General features: G+C 37.3%; 1 protein-coding gene across 7 annotated transcripts in view; it reads right to left on the bottom strand.

Annotated features, from left to right (window-relative positions):
• The window catches only part of Pdp1 (PAR bZIP family member Pdp1), a 374,616-nt gene that overhangs the window by 29,189 nt on the left and 325,925 nt on the right, over nt 1-19,502 (bottom strand). For 3 of the 7 annotated variants that reach the window (XM_083126357.1, XM_083126356.1, XM_083126358.1), the window contains exons 2-4: nt 18,936-19,066; nt 7,338-7,563; nt 2,552-2,763 (exon numbers count right to left, since the gene is read on the bottom strand). In XM_083126357.1, coding sequence (XP_082982483.1) covers nt 2,552-2,763; nt 7,338-7,563; nt 18,936-19,066 — 569 coding nt within the window. The remainder of the gene's footprint in view (nt 1-2,551; nt 2,764-7,337; nt 7,564-18,935; nt 19,067-19,502) is intronic. The other 4 variants (XM_083126360.1, XM_083126363.1, XM_083126359.1 and 1 more) reach the window with 2 other exon arrangements.

Below are 19,502 nucleotides of genomic sequence, written 5' to 3'. Positions count from 1 at the left end.
GCCACCTTGATTGGAGACTGAAAACCACACTAATTATTTCAAAATTATAATCTCTGTTCAACCATATTATAGAAATATGTACTCAATTTGCTGTCAACAATCCACTTTTAGCATGATTTTAGAAAACTGCCTGATAAAACTTACTGTAACTTCTACTGGGCTGGGTCACCTGGGCCAACCCTGGTATAATTGGATAACAACTTTAGACTGATGAAAAATCTTAATGAAAACTCTTGTTTCAATCTGCTAATAGTTAGATAATTTATTGCAAAAACTCAGAAATATAAAATGGGACATTGGATGCTGTACAGGTTAATGGTGAAGACTATTTTCAACTTTATCTGAATTCACTCTGTCACCAAGTAAATACAAAAAATGAAATTATGTTAAATGGGCTTTGGTGTTAATGTTTTTATATTTAATTGTTTATTCTATTGCATTGTTAACAGACATCTAGAATGGAAATCTTATCTTTGGCATTCTGTTTCTGGATATGAAAAATCTAATGCTTGGTGAAGGAAGTTTCTGTCCTTGTCTTGCCAGGTTTGCGGTAAATTACAAATGGAAAATTGATTGTGTTTATTGATGTGGAAAGAGCGGAGGGGGTCTGTAATCCTATTTGCTACCAGAACCTGAACTTTGAAGAGGGACCCTGTTTCTATAAGCCAGAGGTGTCTGCTGAGCGCATGTGTCAATTGTGGCAAAAGATTGATTACTTTCTTTCACTTCAGATCCAAGAAAGAATTGTATATTACATTTCTTGGATCTGAAGTGAAAGAAAGTAATCATTGATTTCCCACAATTGACGCATGCGCCGCATGCACTCAGCAGATGCCTCTGCTATATGCATTACTTGCTAAGTTTTTTTTTCATGAGCAATGATGCTTGATTTGGACTGTACCTATTTGGACAACAGATCTATGCCATTGGAACTTAGCCAAATTAGGTATCAATCCCTATTTAATCTTGATCTGAAATTTCAGAGTATTCTTCCATTTTGCTTCATTTTATTTGTCACTAAACAACATGTGATATGCATGTGTGGTTTAGTGACATAGAAAATCCAGAAATTTCATACAGGAGAGGGAATATGCAGTGGCGTGCCCAAGGGGGTTGATGGAGGTTATAACCCCCCCCTTTTTTTTGGTCCAGTATTCCTGAAAAAAGAACGTCAGAGGTAGGAAAATATGACAAAATGAGGACCGACTACCAAGAAAAAGTATACATAGCCCCTCCTTTTCGAAATTCCTGGGCACACCACTGGAAATATCTCCTTTTTTTGGTTATCAGTACATTCAGTGTATTGGATATTCCCCCCAACACACACACACACACACACACACACACACACACACACCACCACAACTTCTTTGGGTAGGACACTGACAAAATTGTGTTATGTTAAAAGGAACAGGAATTCACATCAGAAAAGATATGTGGTAATTTGTTTTCAAAACTCTCTATTTTCTGCAGAAACAGAGACAGCACTAGGGAGAAAGAGGTCAATTCAGCCCTCCCCCACCAGGAAGCATGAAAAACCTATTGAGAGAAATTGCTCTTTTAGCCAAATACTCACTTTTATTTTAGTGGTATAATAAATGTGACTGGCTCCATTTTAAACCCCCTAATTTTTTTCTGGTTCTATCACTGTGCACAAAGGGTTTAGTAAAACCCACATCAAATGTATTACATGAAAAAAAATATTTCTATATTTCATACCTTCTTTGCATAAGAGAAATGTAGTTAACAGAAATGTAGGGCAAACCATCCAACCGGATGTGATCGAGACTACTAGTTTTGTGTCCATTTCTACGCATTGGCCAAACTAATAGAACAATTTGTAAACTTACATAATTTTGGAAACTTCAAAATAATTTCTCAAAGGTAATAAAAATACTTTTTGAATAAATTCTCTATGTGGAAAGAATAACATTTTTCACCACATAAACATCTGATCGATCAAGCATGACACACCAAAAATTGATATTTGTGTGACAATGAATGTTCAATATTTTCCAATAGGATGAATGCAGTACTTAGAGACATATCAAAGGACGATCAACAGAGTTCATACTGCAAGCTCTAGTAATGCAGTAAATTACCAGACATGAACGAAAAAGGCATATTAACGAATGAGGAAAAAATATCACTTTAGATGTAACCACAAAAAGACAGCAAATGAGCTAATACATTGTGAAGTACCTAACTAATTAATGAAAAGCAGAAGATGCAGCAAGAGGGAATAATTTATGAAGCAAACCAACATGTCAACAAATGAACTGGCACTATTGCATGATGATAAGGTTATACAATATGAAATAAGGCACTGCCACGGAAGTCCATCTTCAGGTAGAGTAGCACACAACCAAGATTCCATTAGCATATGTGTACATTAATTACTGATCAAATTGATGAATTTCTCTTACTTCGTGAACATTTAACAACGGAATCTATTTCTGTACAGACTTAATTTGAGAAACAGCAATGGTTAAAAGTGCATGAAATGTGAACTCCAAGTATATGTACAGACATGTGAAATGTACATGCTTACCTGCTTCCTGGACTTCTTCACCAATGGCTGTGGCTTCAGCTCCTCTTCGGAAAAGGATCTCGTTCTGGGATCAAAATCTGGACCTTGGGAACCCAAAGACAGGTCCGCTGAGAGAAAGTCGACAACCACGTCAAAACTGGAGGAGTTTTTAGGATGGGATCGGAACTGATGGACATTACCAGGAGTGGAAGGCGGGGTCAAGGGAGCATATTCTGGAAGTCGAGAACAACTAACTTAATAAACACACTTGCCTGAATTCTTTATTTAACAAAGAATTCTGCAAAGGCTGGAGCTGTTCACAAATTATACTATATGTGGAAAAACTTGCATTATTGTTTTTAGTTTAGATCTGCTTTTGAAAAGTTAAATTTTATATTTTCAAAGGCAAATTTATTTCTAATTTTTTTTTTAGTGTTACAGCAATGGAAAGATGAATAGTTATAAGTCCATAAAATTTTGGAAGCAACTATATAGCCTTAAAGAAAAATTATAACCATTTGAGTTTAATAAAATTATAGTTTTTGTTATTTAAAAAAACGTTTATACAGAGAACAAATTCTGAAAGCATACTTTGTAAGTAAACTAAAGCATACTGGATAAAAATCAAAACCATGCTTTGAATGAACACACACAGTACTGTTTTGAAAAAATTATCTATTTCTTTACACATTATTTTGGTCAATCTTAGAAATATAATTTGTAAACAGCCTTTGTTTTAAAAAAAATAATTGAAAAAGTAACTTAGTATATTAATTGCAAAAGTAAATGATAGTAAATAAGTAAACTGGAGATGTTTAAATAAACCAGATTTGAAGAAAAAGTTGCAGAATTAAAATTATAATAAAAAAATAAAAGATTTAACTTCACATAATCCATATATGTTGTTTTTAAATTTAGAAGACTGGAATAAAAACTAAAAAACAGTACACTACATGGCTTGTCTGTTTCACTAAAATAAGTTATGGAGTTGGTAAGCAAAGGCATTCACTTTTACAAGTAGTGCATTCAATGAATTTATTCAATCATGTATGCCATTAATGCTAACATATGAGGATTTTCTTGAAGAGAATGAATGAGCGAATTGAAGCACTTCTAACTTACATGCTCAGATTTAAAAGTTATACATCAATACTTTTATGATTCATAGATCAGTTAAGACACTTAATTTCTTTAAATACTCAAGAGTTGGCTCAAGTTTCTAGTGACTTCTAGGAATTTAATTATTAATGTTTCCTCTTCTCAGAATAAGACAAAAAAACTTTCTCCATTTTTCTAATGGCCTGTCCCCTCACTCCTCCTAAAAGCAAACCATGGGAGGAAAAGAAACAAAGTTGAAAAATAATGATAAGGGTAGAGGAAAAGACAGAAGTACAACAAAGAGAAGAAGAAGGGAGGAAATGAATTAAACTACATCAATGACTCATACTATGAGTGCAGAGCAAGGGATATGTTAGGGGAGTCGAAAGCCTCCCTTTAGTTAGTATACAGGCATGAGGGTCGTAACTATCCCATTGAAAGAACATAGAGCAATACAATTATTTTGACATTGTTTTCTATTCATAACTGAATTTAATTTCTTTTTCAGCATTTGCCACTCTCCTCTGAACAATTCCTACTCCACTACCAATACAGAATATATACTCATATCAGATTCTGAGCCAGCTAAACATATGAAATGCTAAAGGAGTAGTAACGTTCACCCCTACCTAAAAAGCAAATCTTAATATATAAATCTAAATGATATATCACTTACAAACAAATTCTAACATAGTTTGAAGCACTTTGCTCTTATTTCCTGGTTATCTCAAGTCATATTCCTTACCTTTTTGGTTAATTGTAACTATAAGGATGAACGATGAATCAATGAAATGGTTGAAGGGACATCCATGTCTTAATGACGGTTCGAATCTGGAACCTTTGGCTTTGTAGCAGGTTATGCTGACCAGGCTGACATGGCCTGCTTATTAGTTCAAGATAGACCCAGTAACCTCATCAGTAATATAGGCCTTTATATATGTATATATCTTATGCTACAAACAGCATTTCTGCTGCTAAAGCATAATCAGTTTAATTAAATGAGGCATTGCGGATATTAGGGGCAAACTCAACCAAGGTAAATTTTTCTTTTTATTGTTGTATCATATACATTGAAGACTGTAGGAACTCGTGCAATGTCTGACAGGAGTCTACCTCGCTTCTAATACTCTGAAATTTGTTTTAGAATAGGACAGTGCACGAACTTTAGAATAGAATAGACGTTTGGGAAAACTGTATTTTTCAAGTTTGCCCTTAATATCCGCAACGCCTCAAATGACCTTCATTCCAAAGAGAAAAGGAAGGTATCAATGTTCCAATTGTTAACATTTGTCCCAACAAATATGTTAACAGTGTAATGATTCAATAAAATTAACTACTGTCATCTACCCTAACATTTCATTAGACCCCCAACCCTAAAAAAAAGCTGAAAAAATAGTGCTGAAGTAAAGAAAAAGAACAAAGTACGTATATTTGCATGAAATCCTATTATTGAATACAAATCTGGCAGCATCTGAATTTCTAATCTTTCTTTTCCACATTAAAATTTCTTCTAGCGATAATGATGAAATGTGAATGATTTTTCATTTACAAGTTTCAATGTGTAATTTATTTTGTACTTGACAATGCCATGTAGTGCATTTAGAAAAAAAACAATGTTAAAATAAAAACTTCAGATTACAGTGCATATTACATTCTCTAAAAATTACATATAATTTTGATGTACTTAAAATTATGACAAAAAAATCTTTGAAATACACATAGTGTGAAACAAAAATTAGGACAAGCACATGATTACTGTGACGGAGTTTAAATTGTGATCAAAAGTTGCAGAAATTTAATATAATATAAATTGCATTTGTGAATGAGAGAGAAAGTTTTGCATGTAATGTACTAATACATTGCAATGCTTTTTGCAAATTACGAGGGTCACTATTTATATTTTGAGCCTAACAATGAAAAAAACAGGAATTTGGCATTGAAAACTGCTTTATTGTTTTTCGAAGTATTCTCCTTTATGGTCAATACACTTTTGCATTCGTTCGAACCATTTGTCAAAGCAGTTTTTCCAATCTTCTTGAGACACCTCCATAATATGGTTTTTGAACGCATCAACGGCATATTCCACCGACGAAAATCTTTGTCCACGCAATTTATTCTTGACATTCTGGAACAAGAAGAAGTCAATGGGTGCCAAATCAGGACTGTACGGCGGATGACCCATCAATTCGATTTTTTGACTGTTCATAAAGTCGGTTGTTAGACGAGATGTGTGACAGCTGGCATTGTCTTGATGAAGAATGATCCGACGGCGTTTGTTTGTTTTCCGTATTTGACCGAAGACCTCTGGCAAACAAATTGTTGTGTACCATTCAGAGTTGACCGTTCTACGTTCCTCTAAAGGCACAGTTGCCACATGACCAGTTTTCCCGAAAAAACAGGCGACCATTTGTTTCGATGTGCTTCGAGCGCGAACAACTTTTGTTGGATTGGGTTCATCTTGAAACACCCATACAGTCGACTGCTGTTTACGTTCCGGCTCATATGCATATATCCATGATTCGTCACCTGTTACAATCTTATATACGGCTTTTGAAGCACCACGATTGTATTTATTGAGCATTCGTTTGCACCAATTGACGCGAGCGTCTTTTTGAGTTTTTGTCAAATTGTGTGGGATCCAACGAGAACATACCTTTCTCACAGCTAAATGATCATGTAATATTTTATATATGCTGGTGGAACTAATGCCTATGGTTGCCTCAATCTCACAGTATGTCACATGACCATCTTGCAGCATTAGGTTTTGCACAGCATCAATGTTTTTTTGAACAACAACTGATTTTGGACGACCTTCGCGAATCTCGTCGGTGAGCGAATGGCGGCCACGATTAAATTCGTTATACCAGCGTTTCACAGTGGCAAAGGATGGGGCTTCATCGCCAAATGTGGAAGTAAGTTGATCGATGCACTCTTGTCTTGATAATCCACGTCGAAAATCGTAAAAAATCATCGCACGAAAATGTTCGCGAGTTAATTCCATTTTATTATTGTCGCGCAATCTCCAAGGCAACATAAACAACACAAATGAAGATATTGACAAAACATTTGAAGTACGTTATGGTCAATAATGTCAGACAATTCCGTGCAAACGTCAAATCGCGCCTAACTTCAATCAGTTTTGCCAAGGCTCAAAATATAAATAGTGACCCTCCTATATACAGGTGCTGGTCTTAATAGAAAGAGCTAAATATGTTCTGTTTATTTTTTTTTTTTGATGGTGAATAGTTATTGTTTAAAATTGTACACTACTCTTTTATTTACACTTACACTTTCAAATTAAACAAAAAAAAAAAACATTACGAGTTACGAAATCAGATTGTTTATTAATACATTTCTACTACAATGCAACAAAAGCATATATGCTTCATTTGTTTAATATGAAAAATGCTACATTTAATATATTATCTACATAATGTAATAAGGAGTTTGGTACAAATCAAGGAAACCAAATAGTACTTGAACCTTAGCCAAGTTCATGGCATGTCATTTTGTTGTTTTTCTTCATCATGCTCTGATAGTACCTATTTGTTTTGTCAGATGAATTTTAATTTTTGGTACATTTTATGTAATTATTGGCTGTTTTCTTCTAGCTTATTTTTTTCAATGAGAAGAGTATGTAATATGCACCATTTCACAAACAGCATTGGATAATGTGTGCTCTTAGTAAAAAGTTGAGCTTTCAACTTACTTGTATCCCCGGGTGATGATGGACCAAGTGTCGCTGGTGTAAGTGGCTCAATTGGTGACGGTGATCGTTCTCGCTTCGTCATCTCACCAGATCCGGGGGGCGGATGAACGGGTCCTGCTGGGACGGGTAAATGTGGCCCTGGGCCTGGAGCCGGTGACCCCTGCTTCGGTTGCTGGCTGTCCACCGGAATCCCATTTTCAGACAGGAATTCGTCCAAATCCACGTACTTCATTGCCGGGAATAGACCGGAGACAACTGAGCTTTCATGTTCTAATGTATGCTAATCTAATGTTCAAACATGCAATCTATTTTTGTTCTCTAGCTCATGTATAAAAATCAACATACATACATATGCTAATATACATATATTACATTTGAACAGAACCATAAAGTGATAACTGGAGTCAATTTGGCAATTGTAATCACATGCACGCATAAATGGCAAACCTCAGTTACCAGATGGAAGTGTATTTTCCTTTTGGTACTTGGACATCACGAGTGACAGAGGAGAAAAATGGTTTCAAATATCAAGAAGCTTGGAGTAATCTCAGTAGCTAATTGCTTTTTTGGCTAATTTCAAAGGAAGGAAATCTCATGTCTTTTATAGGGCTGAGCCGATACCACATTGAACAGATAGCCATACCGATGCCGAAGAACATATTCTCATCAAAATACTGATGAATATTAATGTGTAAGTATTCTTCTCCAATTATAAGCATCAAATTACCAAGAAATGTGTTTTAAAATATGCAAGAATTACATCAGAATATTGAAATAGATGTCATGTAATCACAAAATCCAGTTTTTCATGTTAAATTGGTGGAAAATATAAAGAAACTTTGAAAATTGCATAATTTCTAGGATAATTAGACTCTTCGAAAGTGTTGTGTAGCATTTTTGCAGAACCTGTGAAACACCAAAATGCCAGAAAAGTATCAGCTGGTATCAGTAAAAAATTCCAACCGATACCAATGATATCAGCCGGCCGATATGATACATTGGCATTGGCTAAGCCCTAGTCCTTTACTGTGACTCACAAGCACACAAAGGAAGAACTCTGCCATCTTGTCCAAGAAGTGGATTTTAAGTATATGCCCCAAGGGTGAATAACAAATGCCAAATGCAACTATTTTTTCTAGTCCATTTACATGATCCATTATTAGTTATTTACAAACTGTCTACATACCGACAGGCATAGTGAAAGTACATTCCGTTCTGCATTTCTATATGATGCCCATACATTTGCAGTTAAGATAAAGATATGTTATTACAGAAAGAGCTCATGCAAAACTGCACCTAAGCACTTGTTATATACACACTATGTTACTTTCTCTTAGCAAAGCACTATGTACATTAACTGCAGCAGGCAGTGGCGGAGATTGGGTTCCAAAACTGAGGGGGCAGACACTTTACTTTCCTTTGATGGATAAGGTTTAATATAGTGCGGGGACAAAAGTGGCAAAATGTAGGAGGACAGCTGCCCCTCCAAGCACCCTAATCACCGCCACTGGCACCAGGTCATATCTTTGTGCATCGGCAGTATGAAGCGGTATTTTATAACTTGTGAAATGCACTGCATTATAGTTTAAAAATATAAAAGATATTACCTTTAACAGATTTCGTATAATTTATATGAATCACACATTCTGAAATTTTGGTTTCTATGATTTGAGGCACTGGGTTGGGGGGGATGGGGTTCAAAACCGGCCTCCTCCATTTGAAATATTTCATTATGTGCATATAATCTACCTTACTGGGACTTTACAATAAAAATTTTAAAAAATAAAATAAAATTTAAGAAGATTTAATTAATAGCATCTATTCAATCTACGGAAGCATCGATTCTCCATTTTATGGAAGTGATGATTATTACATTAACAGACCTACCAGATGTCCTCTTTTTCCTGGACGTGCCCTACATTTTAGAGTTGCTTCCAGTGCCCGGGATAAATTTGAAGGAAATCTATGTTCCAGATTTTTGGCACCACATAATTTGCATTAAAAAAATGTTGTTTTTTTTTCAATTACTGGTTTGCGATGATGTGGGGCATGTTTAGTTGGTCGATTTCTTTTATCTTACTTAGTTTTCTGCCACATTTGGCTAATCGCGAAGATGAGAATGAGTGATAATAGGGCGAAATTGATGTAGACACACTCGCAAATAACACCCATGTCCAATCCGAGATTCGAACCCGGGACCCCTGGCGTCGCTGGGGGAATGTTTGGTCCAGCCTTGAGGTTACCTCCTAACATGGAGACAATGAGACAGCTGGAGGATGCATTGCAAATATTTTGCTATCCGTACGAGGAGCGTAGCGTCCCGAAAGGAAGAATTTTTAATTTCCTTTTCTGATCCCGTCCCATCCCGCACACCAATCATAGAAGCACACATGGCAGTGTTACAAGTTTCGAATATTGTGTTCAAGTATTCAATTAAAAAATAATTTTTGAACTGAAAATGCGGCTAGACTCTACTTTACGTCCTTATCTTCATGGTGATTGCTTCTTTGCGTTCGTGGTGCGGCATTCGCCATCTCTTCGGGTAAGTACCTTTTTCTTTTTACACTTTCTGTTCATGACAGCCCCACTAACCATTCACGGGGACGAGGTATGCCTACGAGGTTAGGTTAGGCCAGTTAGGTTAGGTTCCATTAGCACTCATTTCACCCCTAAAATATGTGCTTCATTATCTAAAAAAGTTCTCAGTACGTTCAATTACGCATATCCGGACAACATCGGTTTTTCTCGATTTACTCCTCCAGGAATTTTTCCTCGCTTTGGGATTTACGTTGTTGAATTCCTTATAAAATAAGCTTTTCAACGATATATGACACGTATTCCTTAGGAAAAGGACGTAAACTAGTGTCTTACCGAAAATGCATTTTTAAGACAATGAGCTAGGCTCTTCAAGCGCGCGAAAAATACATAAAAAATAATAAAAATAAACATAATCAAAATTTTAAAAATACGCATGGTTTCCACTAATCATCGCGACTCCTGCACGAAAAATAAATTTTGCCCATTATTGCAACACGGCTACTTCCGAATTTCAGAAATCTCCATTGTTGTCTCGCACGGTTGTCGGTTGTTCGGAAATTTTATATCGGCACTGGAGGATGAGTGTCTGTGTCTGTTATTTGGAGGTGTCCGCTATTCAGAGGAGAAATTTTACTGTAATAAATTAATATATATATGACGCAAGGCCTAGAACACATAAACATATTTTAGACAGGCGCTGATTAACAATGATAATAATAATAACCAATCTTACAATGAGACTATTGTAGAATACAACCACATCCACCTAAAGGTCTAGCGTGGCAAAACGTCGCAAGCAACCTTGTAGAAAAGCAACAACTGCGATCGCAGTCGTATTGTAGGACATTGATCGATGTGAAGCTACTAATATCGTCAATGATGCATAAAGCACGGCGTCTTTGATCCTGGCACACGTCTATGGCGGCACGACGTCTCCCGTGGGGCAGCGTTGCACTTGCGTACTCCTTTCGGCCTAGCGGCCATTTCGCATAACCTTTCACGAGAAAAGTAGCAGCCTGTGCGCCACTATCTTGACAGGCCAAAAGTGTCACCGCTATTTCCCAATGCGTTCACGAAAATTCAATCTTCGGCCTTACGCGTATGCAACCAAAACGACAAAAAATTAGACATTTTGCATACTATTGTAGGATAAAAATTAGTGAGAAGTAACGGTCTTTGGCCTTAGGATGACAACTGTATTCTAAATGAATGATAATTGTCTCCTGCCACACGCCGACCTGCCCGCCCGTAATCAAGATTGCAGAAACCTCCTACAGCAGAATTGCTTAGTTTTCTTAACAGGAGATACAACGAGACGTTGTGTACACCGAAATGATTTTGCTGTCCACGTTTGAATGCTTGAATTATTGTTTTAAGTCCACTTTATGCACAGATAGGCTAATCGGGACTGAACCTACAGTTTAAAGTGAGATCCGAACCATTATGTGCCTCCAGCGGGTACCAAATCCGGAACCCCTTCATTACAAGGCGACTGCTTATGTGAGATACGGGGATTTTTTCGTTGAGGACAAGAAGTTGGGTTGGGAGCTGATGTGCCTGCCAACCACATCTCGTTCGGTTAACGTCGCTTTCTGCCACCTTTTGTCTAATCGCGATTAGTATGAGTGATATTTAGATGATATTGATGAAGAGACATCCATACCCAGGTCAGGAATCGAACCCGGGAACGTCAGGAACTGAACCGGAAAAAACATCACATGTAATGAAAAGATGGCAAGTTGTCGCATGGTGGTGTATTAACAAAAATCATCTTCGCTTGGGAGTGAGGGAGGGGCATAACTTCACAGCACATAATCAGTTCTGCTAATAATCCATAGTCAACAGAGAATTGAAAGAGGCAAGTACCTAACGGCAAATAATTTACAATTGAAATACACCGAAGTTGTTTTCACGAGTGTATTACGTCTTTGCGCGATTGAGACATTGAACTTAACATTCGAGCAAAGTGGAATCGCAGAAAGAAAACGAAGCCTTGAGCTTTTGCCGACACGTTCACATGTGCGACCTTCACCATACGTCTTTGCGCGATTGAGACATTGAACTTAACATTCGAGCAAAGTGGAATCGCAGAAAGAAAACGAAGCCTTGAGCTTTTGCCGACACGTTCACATGTGCGACCTTCACCATGTAACTTCCTGACATATTGACACGAAAGACCTTATCCTCACGCAAATTTCGCGCTATCTTTAATTTGCGTCGTGGGAACATCCCTCTTGTAACATATAATTCACTCTGAAAACGACTCTTTTACCTTTATCACCTTTCTTGTCTAAATGTACTGTTCATAATTACTCACTATTATTTCAGTGTAATAAAGTTAAGAAAAACAAAGCTTTCCGGTACAAAAACATTTTTGACCTTCGACTGGCTTTACGGCGCTAGATCTTGTTTAGACATGGCCTAATATTTAATGTGTTCTCACTCCTAGAATAGATTCTGAATACTGTACTGTCAGGGTTAACACCGATCATACCAAACAAGATTCCCTCGTGTTTCCACGTTTTTCAGGTACTTTAAAACAAGGTTCGTTACTTCGCTAAAGAAAAATACTCAGTTAACTTAGACTAAGTTAAAAGTACCGGAGTTATTCTAGATTGATTGATTTGGTTTATTTTACTTCGCTTTTCTGCCACTTTCGACTAATCACGAAGATGAGGTTGAATGATGATATGATGAAACTGATAAGGGTACACTCACAAATAACACCCATGCTCACGCCGGAATTCGAACCCGGGAACCCTGCGAGTTGTACAAAAATGTAACTTGTATGAATGTATTATGCATGAAGTACAAGTGGGCTCTTCTCTCTTTCATTGTTAATCATCTAAATGTAATATTAATGTCATCTGAAGAGTTATATTAATTGATCCAGAAAGTCTGTTTTGAACTTTATTAAATTTCTTTCAAGAGCAATTGGTTCAACATATTGTGGAAAATTGGAAGAAAATTTTCTTTTATATGAAAACGTAAAGGAAAAGGAATTGTCAATTTCGCTACGAGTTACTTCAAAAAATAAACGAGTTATGGTTACTTATTTTAAAAAAGTAACTTGGTTACGGCCACTTATACTAAAAAACAAAAAACAACTTTACTTCGAAACAGTCCAATAACTTTCTACAACGTACTGTAATGCTTTAACATGGTAATAGATACGTGTTAAATGAATGAAGTTTATTCAAAAATGCTGAAAGTAAATGAACAAAAGTAAGGAATATTATTTAGTTGCACGAAAAAGAAAAAAATATTTTCGGATCCTGGAAAGCTATAAGTACATTTTTTTTAAATACTTATTTACAAAATTCCCCAATTTTTTAACACCTTTCCACTCTTACGTTGACCCTGGTTTCTCCAGGATTTCCATGGCAATAAGAACCTTAACTGAGGTGAGAAAGTGTCTGGTTATAAAATGATGTTGTTGATCAAACTTTGCAATTCCACTCAGGCATGTTTGCTCCCGATACCAACGCTTGAATTCAATTCCCTTTAGCACTTACGAAGACAATTTAGGAGTTTTATGAACATGGAATAATTAGTAGACCATTCCCTGACATTCGCTACGAGACTCGGCGGCAAGCTGCCCGGGGTCAACGCTTGTCTTTCCCGATGAACGTGAAAGTAGTCGCACGCTACAGTCGGTATTTTCGCTCTCCCTGCCTTCGTTCTCTTTCCCTTTCTGTTGACGTTGCACACTGACGCCAGTATAATCCTCCCTCGGAAGCTGTGTTATGTCGTGTCCGTGTGTTGAAGATTGTGGCTTAATATGGCACCGCAAAAGTTTACATTACAACAAAGGATTTATCTTGTCGAGTGTTACTTCGGAAAGAGGAGTTGTGGAGAAGTGCGACGACGATTTGCAACGAAATTTCCTGATGTTCCCGTTCCACATAGGATCACTATATTAAACCTCGCAAAAAAGTTTAGAGTAACAGAGTCAGTTCTGAATAAAAGTGGAAAGAAAAACCCACGTGTACTTACTGAGGAAAAACTCGATGAGATAGGACAAAGGTTAGAACAGTATCCTCGGAAATCTATCCGCCGCCTCTCACAAGAAACGGGTGTCTCAAAAACTCTCTAGGTCCCCGGATTTGTCAGCCTACGATTTTTATTTATGGAGAAATCTAAAAAATAAAATATACAAAGACAATCCGCACACCATGCGTGAGTTACAAGAGAGTATTGTACGAGAAATCGGGAGAATTACAGTAGACGAACTTGCACGTGTAAATGACAATTTCCTTCGGAGATGCCAGGAATGTGTTGCAGCAGATGGACATCATTTTCAACACCTTCTGTAGTCAAGGTTAGTACACAATATGAAAACTGTAATTTTATTGCCGACTCTACAGGCTGTCGCGGACCCCGTTCGTCGGGAAAGACAAGCGCTGACGCCGGGCTGCTTGCCGCCGATTCTCGTAGCGAATGTCACGGAATGCTCGGTAGTATTTGGTGTAGACAGATGCTACCAGTGGCGTATTTACGATTTCATTTCGTTGTACCCGTGATATAAGTCTCGTGCTTTACAAAACGAGAAATTTTATGCTAATGTGTGATGCTAACCATACTACTGTTTGGTTCCTGGGGATGAAGCCAGATAGTCCTCCTTTAAATACGCCACTGAGTGAGAGCAGATCCACGTGGTGGACCTTTACCCTTATAGAACTGGGCTCTTTTCACACGCAAATGTAGCACATGTGTGACCATGGGTGGATTAAGGAGTGGCCGGAGGGGAATCGACCCCGTGAAACGTCTAAAACAAAGAAATTAACATAAGAGCAAATAGTGTGCATTAACATGTAACTGTCTCCGCGCAATTTAACGTATAAAGTAAGCAATCGCCCATTCCGAGGTATACACAATTGACAAATTCATTCGTATTTATTTATTTATTCAAAGTGTGTAAGGTCAAAGAACCAAAATGGCTCCGAATTGGATGTTAGGGGTATGTGAATAAATCACTGCACGAGAGAAAGCTGTTAATCTGCCTCACTGTAGGACGTCACAAATACGAAACGAGGAAAGTAGGAGATTAACCTAACCTACGAAAAACGTAGACGATTTCTACGTAGTCTACGAATGTGCTCTATATTTACTTGCTTATAAATAAATAAAAATCGAGAACATTGTAAACGAACGACGCAAGTATCATATTATTCAGTACGAAGCACTTGAAGGGAGACTTCAGTGGAACTTTGAAAACTCCGTATATTGAGTTGAAGCTCACTTTGTACGCCACGTTCAGTGATTTGGAGTAACCTTACTTGGAGTAAGGAGTTTACTATTATCCATCCACTGTAAGAACGAAGTTATGTAATCAAAACCACGTGACTTCTGAGGAAGAGTTCCTTTCCTATGTGTTAGTTCTGAATTTTGCCTATTAATATATTCGTTGTAGCTGTACAGCTCATAATATTAACGTCCCACAACTTCAACATAGCAGCTACATTTAATAGTATGACTATCACATGCACTATATTCCTACGCGCAAGATTTCTGCACAGCTGCCACTGGAGCAATCAATAGGGTTTCTCACAAGCCACGTGTATTTTACATTGTCCCCGGCCGGTTCAAATCCGGGAACTTTTCTAACGGTGGAAGCGGCCCCGGCGCCTACCCAGCGTCGAATAACATGGGTACCTGGGGGAAACCCTGGGGGGTAAAGGCGGTCAGGGGCGTGATGCTGATCACATCACCCCCACTCACGACCGGATCAAGAAAGTGTGGGGCGTTACCCCCACACCCCCTATACGCCTTCATGGCGTGGTGCTATGCACAGGGGAACACTTTACCTTTTTTTTTGTTCATACAGCGGACAGAGAATAGTCACCATTCCTTCCCCTGCTCCCCAAGGGTAATACCCCAATGTTTCCAAACTCCATATATGTCAGTGTTTTCATCACTATTGGCACAGCAAATCAATCTTGTTTCAACAATGTCTCATTCGAGTTGCTGAGGGTGACATGCTACGTAATTTATCCACTTAAAACCACGACAATTCTAAATTATTCACACTACAGAAGCCCCATTATACACCAAATATTTACAGATTAATTTATATTCAGAAAATTATTTACTACACAAATGCTACCATTATATCGCCAAATATGATAAGCAATCACTGATTATACGCATTCAATGTATTGCTAGTAGCAGCCACGTGAACCAAGTTATTAAAATAATTAATAAAGCAAGTGAATACTGAAATATATGCACGGAGTTTCAAATAGATGTTTGTTCATTAAACGAAACACAAACCTCTGCTGAGAGACAGCACTCATATTTAGAATAACAACAAACCTAGAATGAATATTAGTTCCAACAATATCGAATCTACTTCCATAGTGGGACTATAGTACCGTCAGAGCCAGAAGAGAGTTGTACAAAAAATGAAATTAGTTGTTCTCGAGTTATCTGTGATTCTACATGTGTTCGTGTGGGCTAGCTTGCTTGCTTGCTTACTGAGAAATTACACGCTCAAGTTACTACATAATAAAACATAATTTTCTTATGGCTAGCGACAATATATACTTTTGTTCGTGAGTGTACACGACTGACAAATTTAAAATCAAATCTATACAGTTTTGATTTAGAAGACGAAAACGCAACAACGAAAACTTTTTAAAGAAGCAAAGAACATAGATTTGGAAGTTGGTTTGACCTTTCATATATATATATTTAGCGTCGCTTTTCTACTTTTGGCTAATCGTGACGATGATGATCAATGATAATGGCGGGAATTCGAACCCCGGATCCCTGTCGATTTGGAAGTTGCTAAAAAGATCCTGGCTTCTGTGACATCACTATTGATGTTGTCAGTAAACAGTTATTTTTTTTTGTCTAATGGACTACCTGTTTTGGTGTCAGATTCGTTATGATTATGAATTAGCTCCTATGACATCATTGATTTTCTCACAGTTTACTGTCTGTCACCTGCATATATCAGTTGCAGAGATTCTATTTCACTTATTTTCCACGTACTGAAAACTTCCATACTATTTTCTTTTCAACTGAAAATAACTGTTTTGCATTTTTACTTGGACTTGGTTCACTTAGTGTTTCTCAGATAATTTCAGAGGTTCTCGGAAACTTTTCACAACTTGCATGGGGAAACAAACGATGTATTTTCTCCATGAAAAATATAGCGTATTCACTGTTATGGATGTAAACCAATTTTTGAAACTCCCTGCATATATTTCTGAACGGATTCAAAGTTAAATTAATAATAAAGCCAGAAACGTTATTAAGTGCTTCACAAAGATGTTCTAAATTTAAGATTTTACCATTCATACCTTATCATACACATTAACTAGGTGCTTAAAAAAAATATAGTCTGTACAAACGGCATAAATACATGAACGCACACACACAGGAATTAGACATGAGCTCTTTCACATGATAAATATACAAAGTTTCAAATATATCCCATATACTCAAATACTCTTTATTGATGCAGAGAGCAAACAAAAGTAACGTAAGTCAAATCACTTCTAGTAACGTACTGCTGCAATATGGTGAAATAATCTGCGACATTTTGATTTTTTTCTTCAGAAAAGGGATCATCCTTGAATAATCGTCCTCGTATAGCAACAGCAACTAAAAAAATTACCAGAGGCATATCAGTTTGAAAGGGAATGACAAACAGTAAAGAGAGAAGAAACTGCACTATGTTATTTGAAATGTAGAATGTGCATTAATAACCAACGATCATGACTTCAAAAGCAAAACTGGGTGTGTTCAGTGATTACCATGCGTCTGATGATGTAAGTAAATCAAAGCTTTGTTCTAAATTAATTTGTACGGACAATAATAAAAATATTTGCAGAACATGCTGTGTCTGCACAAAAACTACCAATGGTGCCTACTAGGAGCCTGTAGTGTCTTAGACGTCGAAACTTTTGTGAAATTTGATTTTGCAAAATATAAGTTCACTTTAAACTTACATAGGCTACTGCAGTCTCTAGAATTTAAAATAGCATTCGAACCCGTGAAATGTGCTCTCTGCCGGTAATCGAAGCCGGGATTTAATTATAAGGTTTGGAGGCGTTACGTTACCCGAGAGATTACTGAAGATACGTAACTTAATAAAACATTAAAATGCTGACCACGGCAAACTTTCATAGTATAAAAATATACATAAAAACGTAACGTTTTCACCCTCTAACACCCTCTTCTTCAGACGAAGATTCACAAAAGATTTGTTAGAGGGTGGAAACGTTACGTTTTTATGTATATTTTTATACTATAAAAGTTTGCCGTGGTCAGCATTTTAATGTTTTATTAACATGGGAACAAGGCTTAACAGTGTTACCAATGGGGCACTTGTGTCTAGCTAGATGATTAATTGGTTGAACTAGGTTATTTTACGTCGCATTTCTTCCACTTTTGGCTAATCGTGATGACATGAAATTGGTGAAGGGGCATTCACAACCAACATTATGCCCAGGCCGGGATTCGAACCCGGTACTCCTGAGCTAGACAAATAATGAATTATTTAACTGGTCTTCTACAAATACTTACATCCATATAATTTCATCTTTCTAGACACTAGTATTGTTCATGATTCAGTTAGGCGCTCGTCAGCAAATTACAAGTTAAGCTTTAGGATGCCTCTCTTTACATCTATCTACTTGTATTATATAAATTCTATTGTATAATGATTTGACCCAACGTTCTACATTGCTCTCTGATACCTATTTTCCCATTCACACATTCTCTATTGCCAACATGTTCTAGGCGACGGATAAAACACGAGTAAAACATCAAAGCGCACACAAAAGAGTTGAAAATCCCCAACGTTTCCCTTGCATTTTGCCGGCATCCTCAAGAGCAAACGGAGAGGAAGTGGCTGTTACCGTGACACACTCGAACAGGTTGCTTTCCCCTCCATTCAACGTCTGAGGACGTCGACGAGAAATCGGCGAAACGTTGAGAACTTCAACCCTCTTCATGTTGCGCTGCCGATCTCTCGCTTTGCCCCTGTTTTATGCATCTGCGACTACGTGATAGTTTTCCTTTAAGGAGACGGACATGTCGCAGTTCTACCTTGAGATCGCCATCGTAGGGCAGAGTTTTCTCCCAAATATTTGGCCCGAGAAAGGCTGCTTGTGCTTCAACGTTGCACCACAGTTCTCCGTCCTCCTTCTTTTCTTCTCCTAGTTCCTTCCCCGATTTTCCTAAAAGAGAAAAACAGAAAAATAAGCAACAATTCGAACCAGGTAGAAATTCAACATTTACATCTACACTGACGATGACAACCATAAAATCAATCAATTTAAATACGGCCCACGAACCTTTTTTCCGGATTAATTTAAATACGGTCCGGGACCTTCTTTCAATGAAACAACACGCAACTTGGACCGAATTTAAATTGTGCGAGAAAATAGGTTCCGGTTCTGCAGAGGAACCCAATAGAACCCATTAGAATGTATGGGTTGCTGGACCTTTTAAGTTCTTGATTCTTTCTTGTGGTTTTATTTTATTCCTATTATAACATGAAATTGTATACTTCATTTGTGGACACCCGGTATTAAATAGTACTGAATAACAAGACACGATGTACAATAAGAACACTACCGTATGAACATTACATTTTATCTTACATGAATATAC

Source organism: Lepisma saccharinum, chromosome 8, assembly GCF_977018435.1.
Source record: "Lepisma saccharinum chromosome 8, izLepSacc3.1, whole genome shotgun sequence".
Lineage (NCBI taxonomy): Eukaryota > Metazoa > Arthropoda > Insecta > Zygentoma > Lepismatidae > Lepisma > Lepisma saccharinum.
This window is presented reverse-complemented; position numbering and strand designations above follow the sequence as displayed.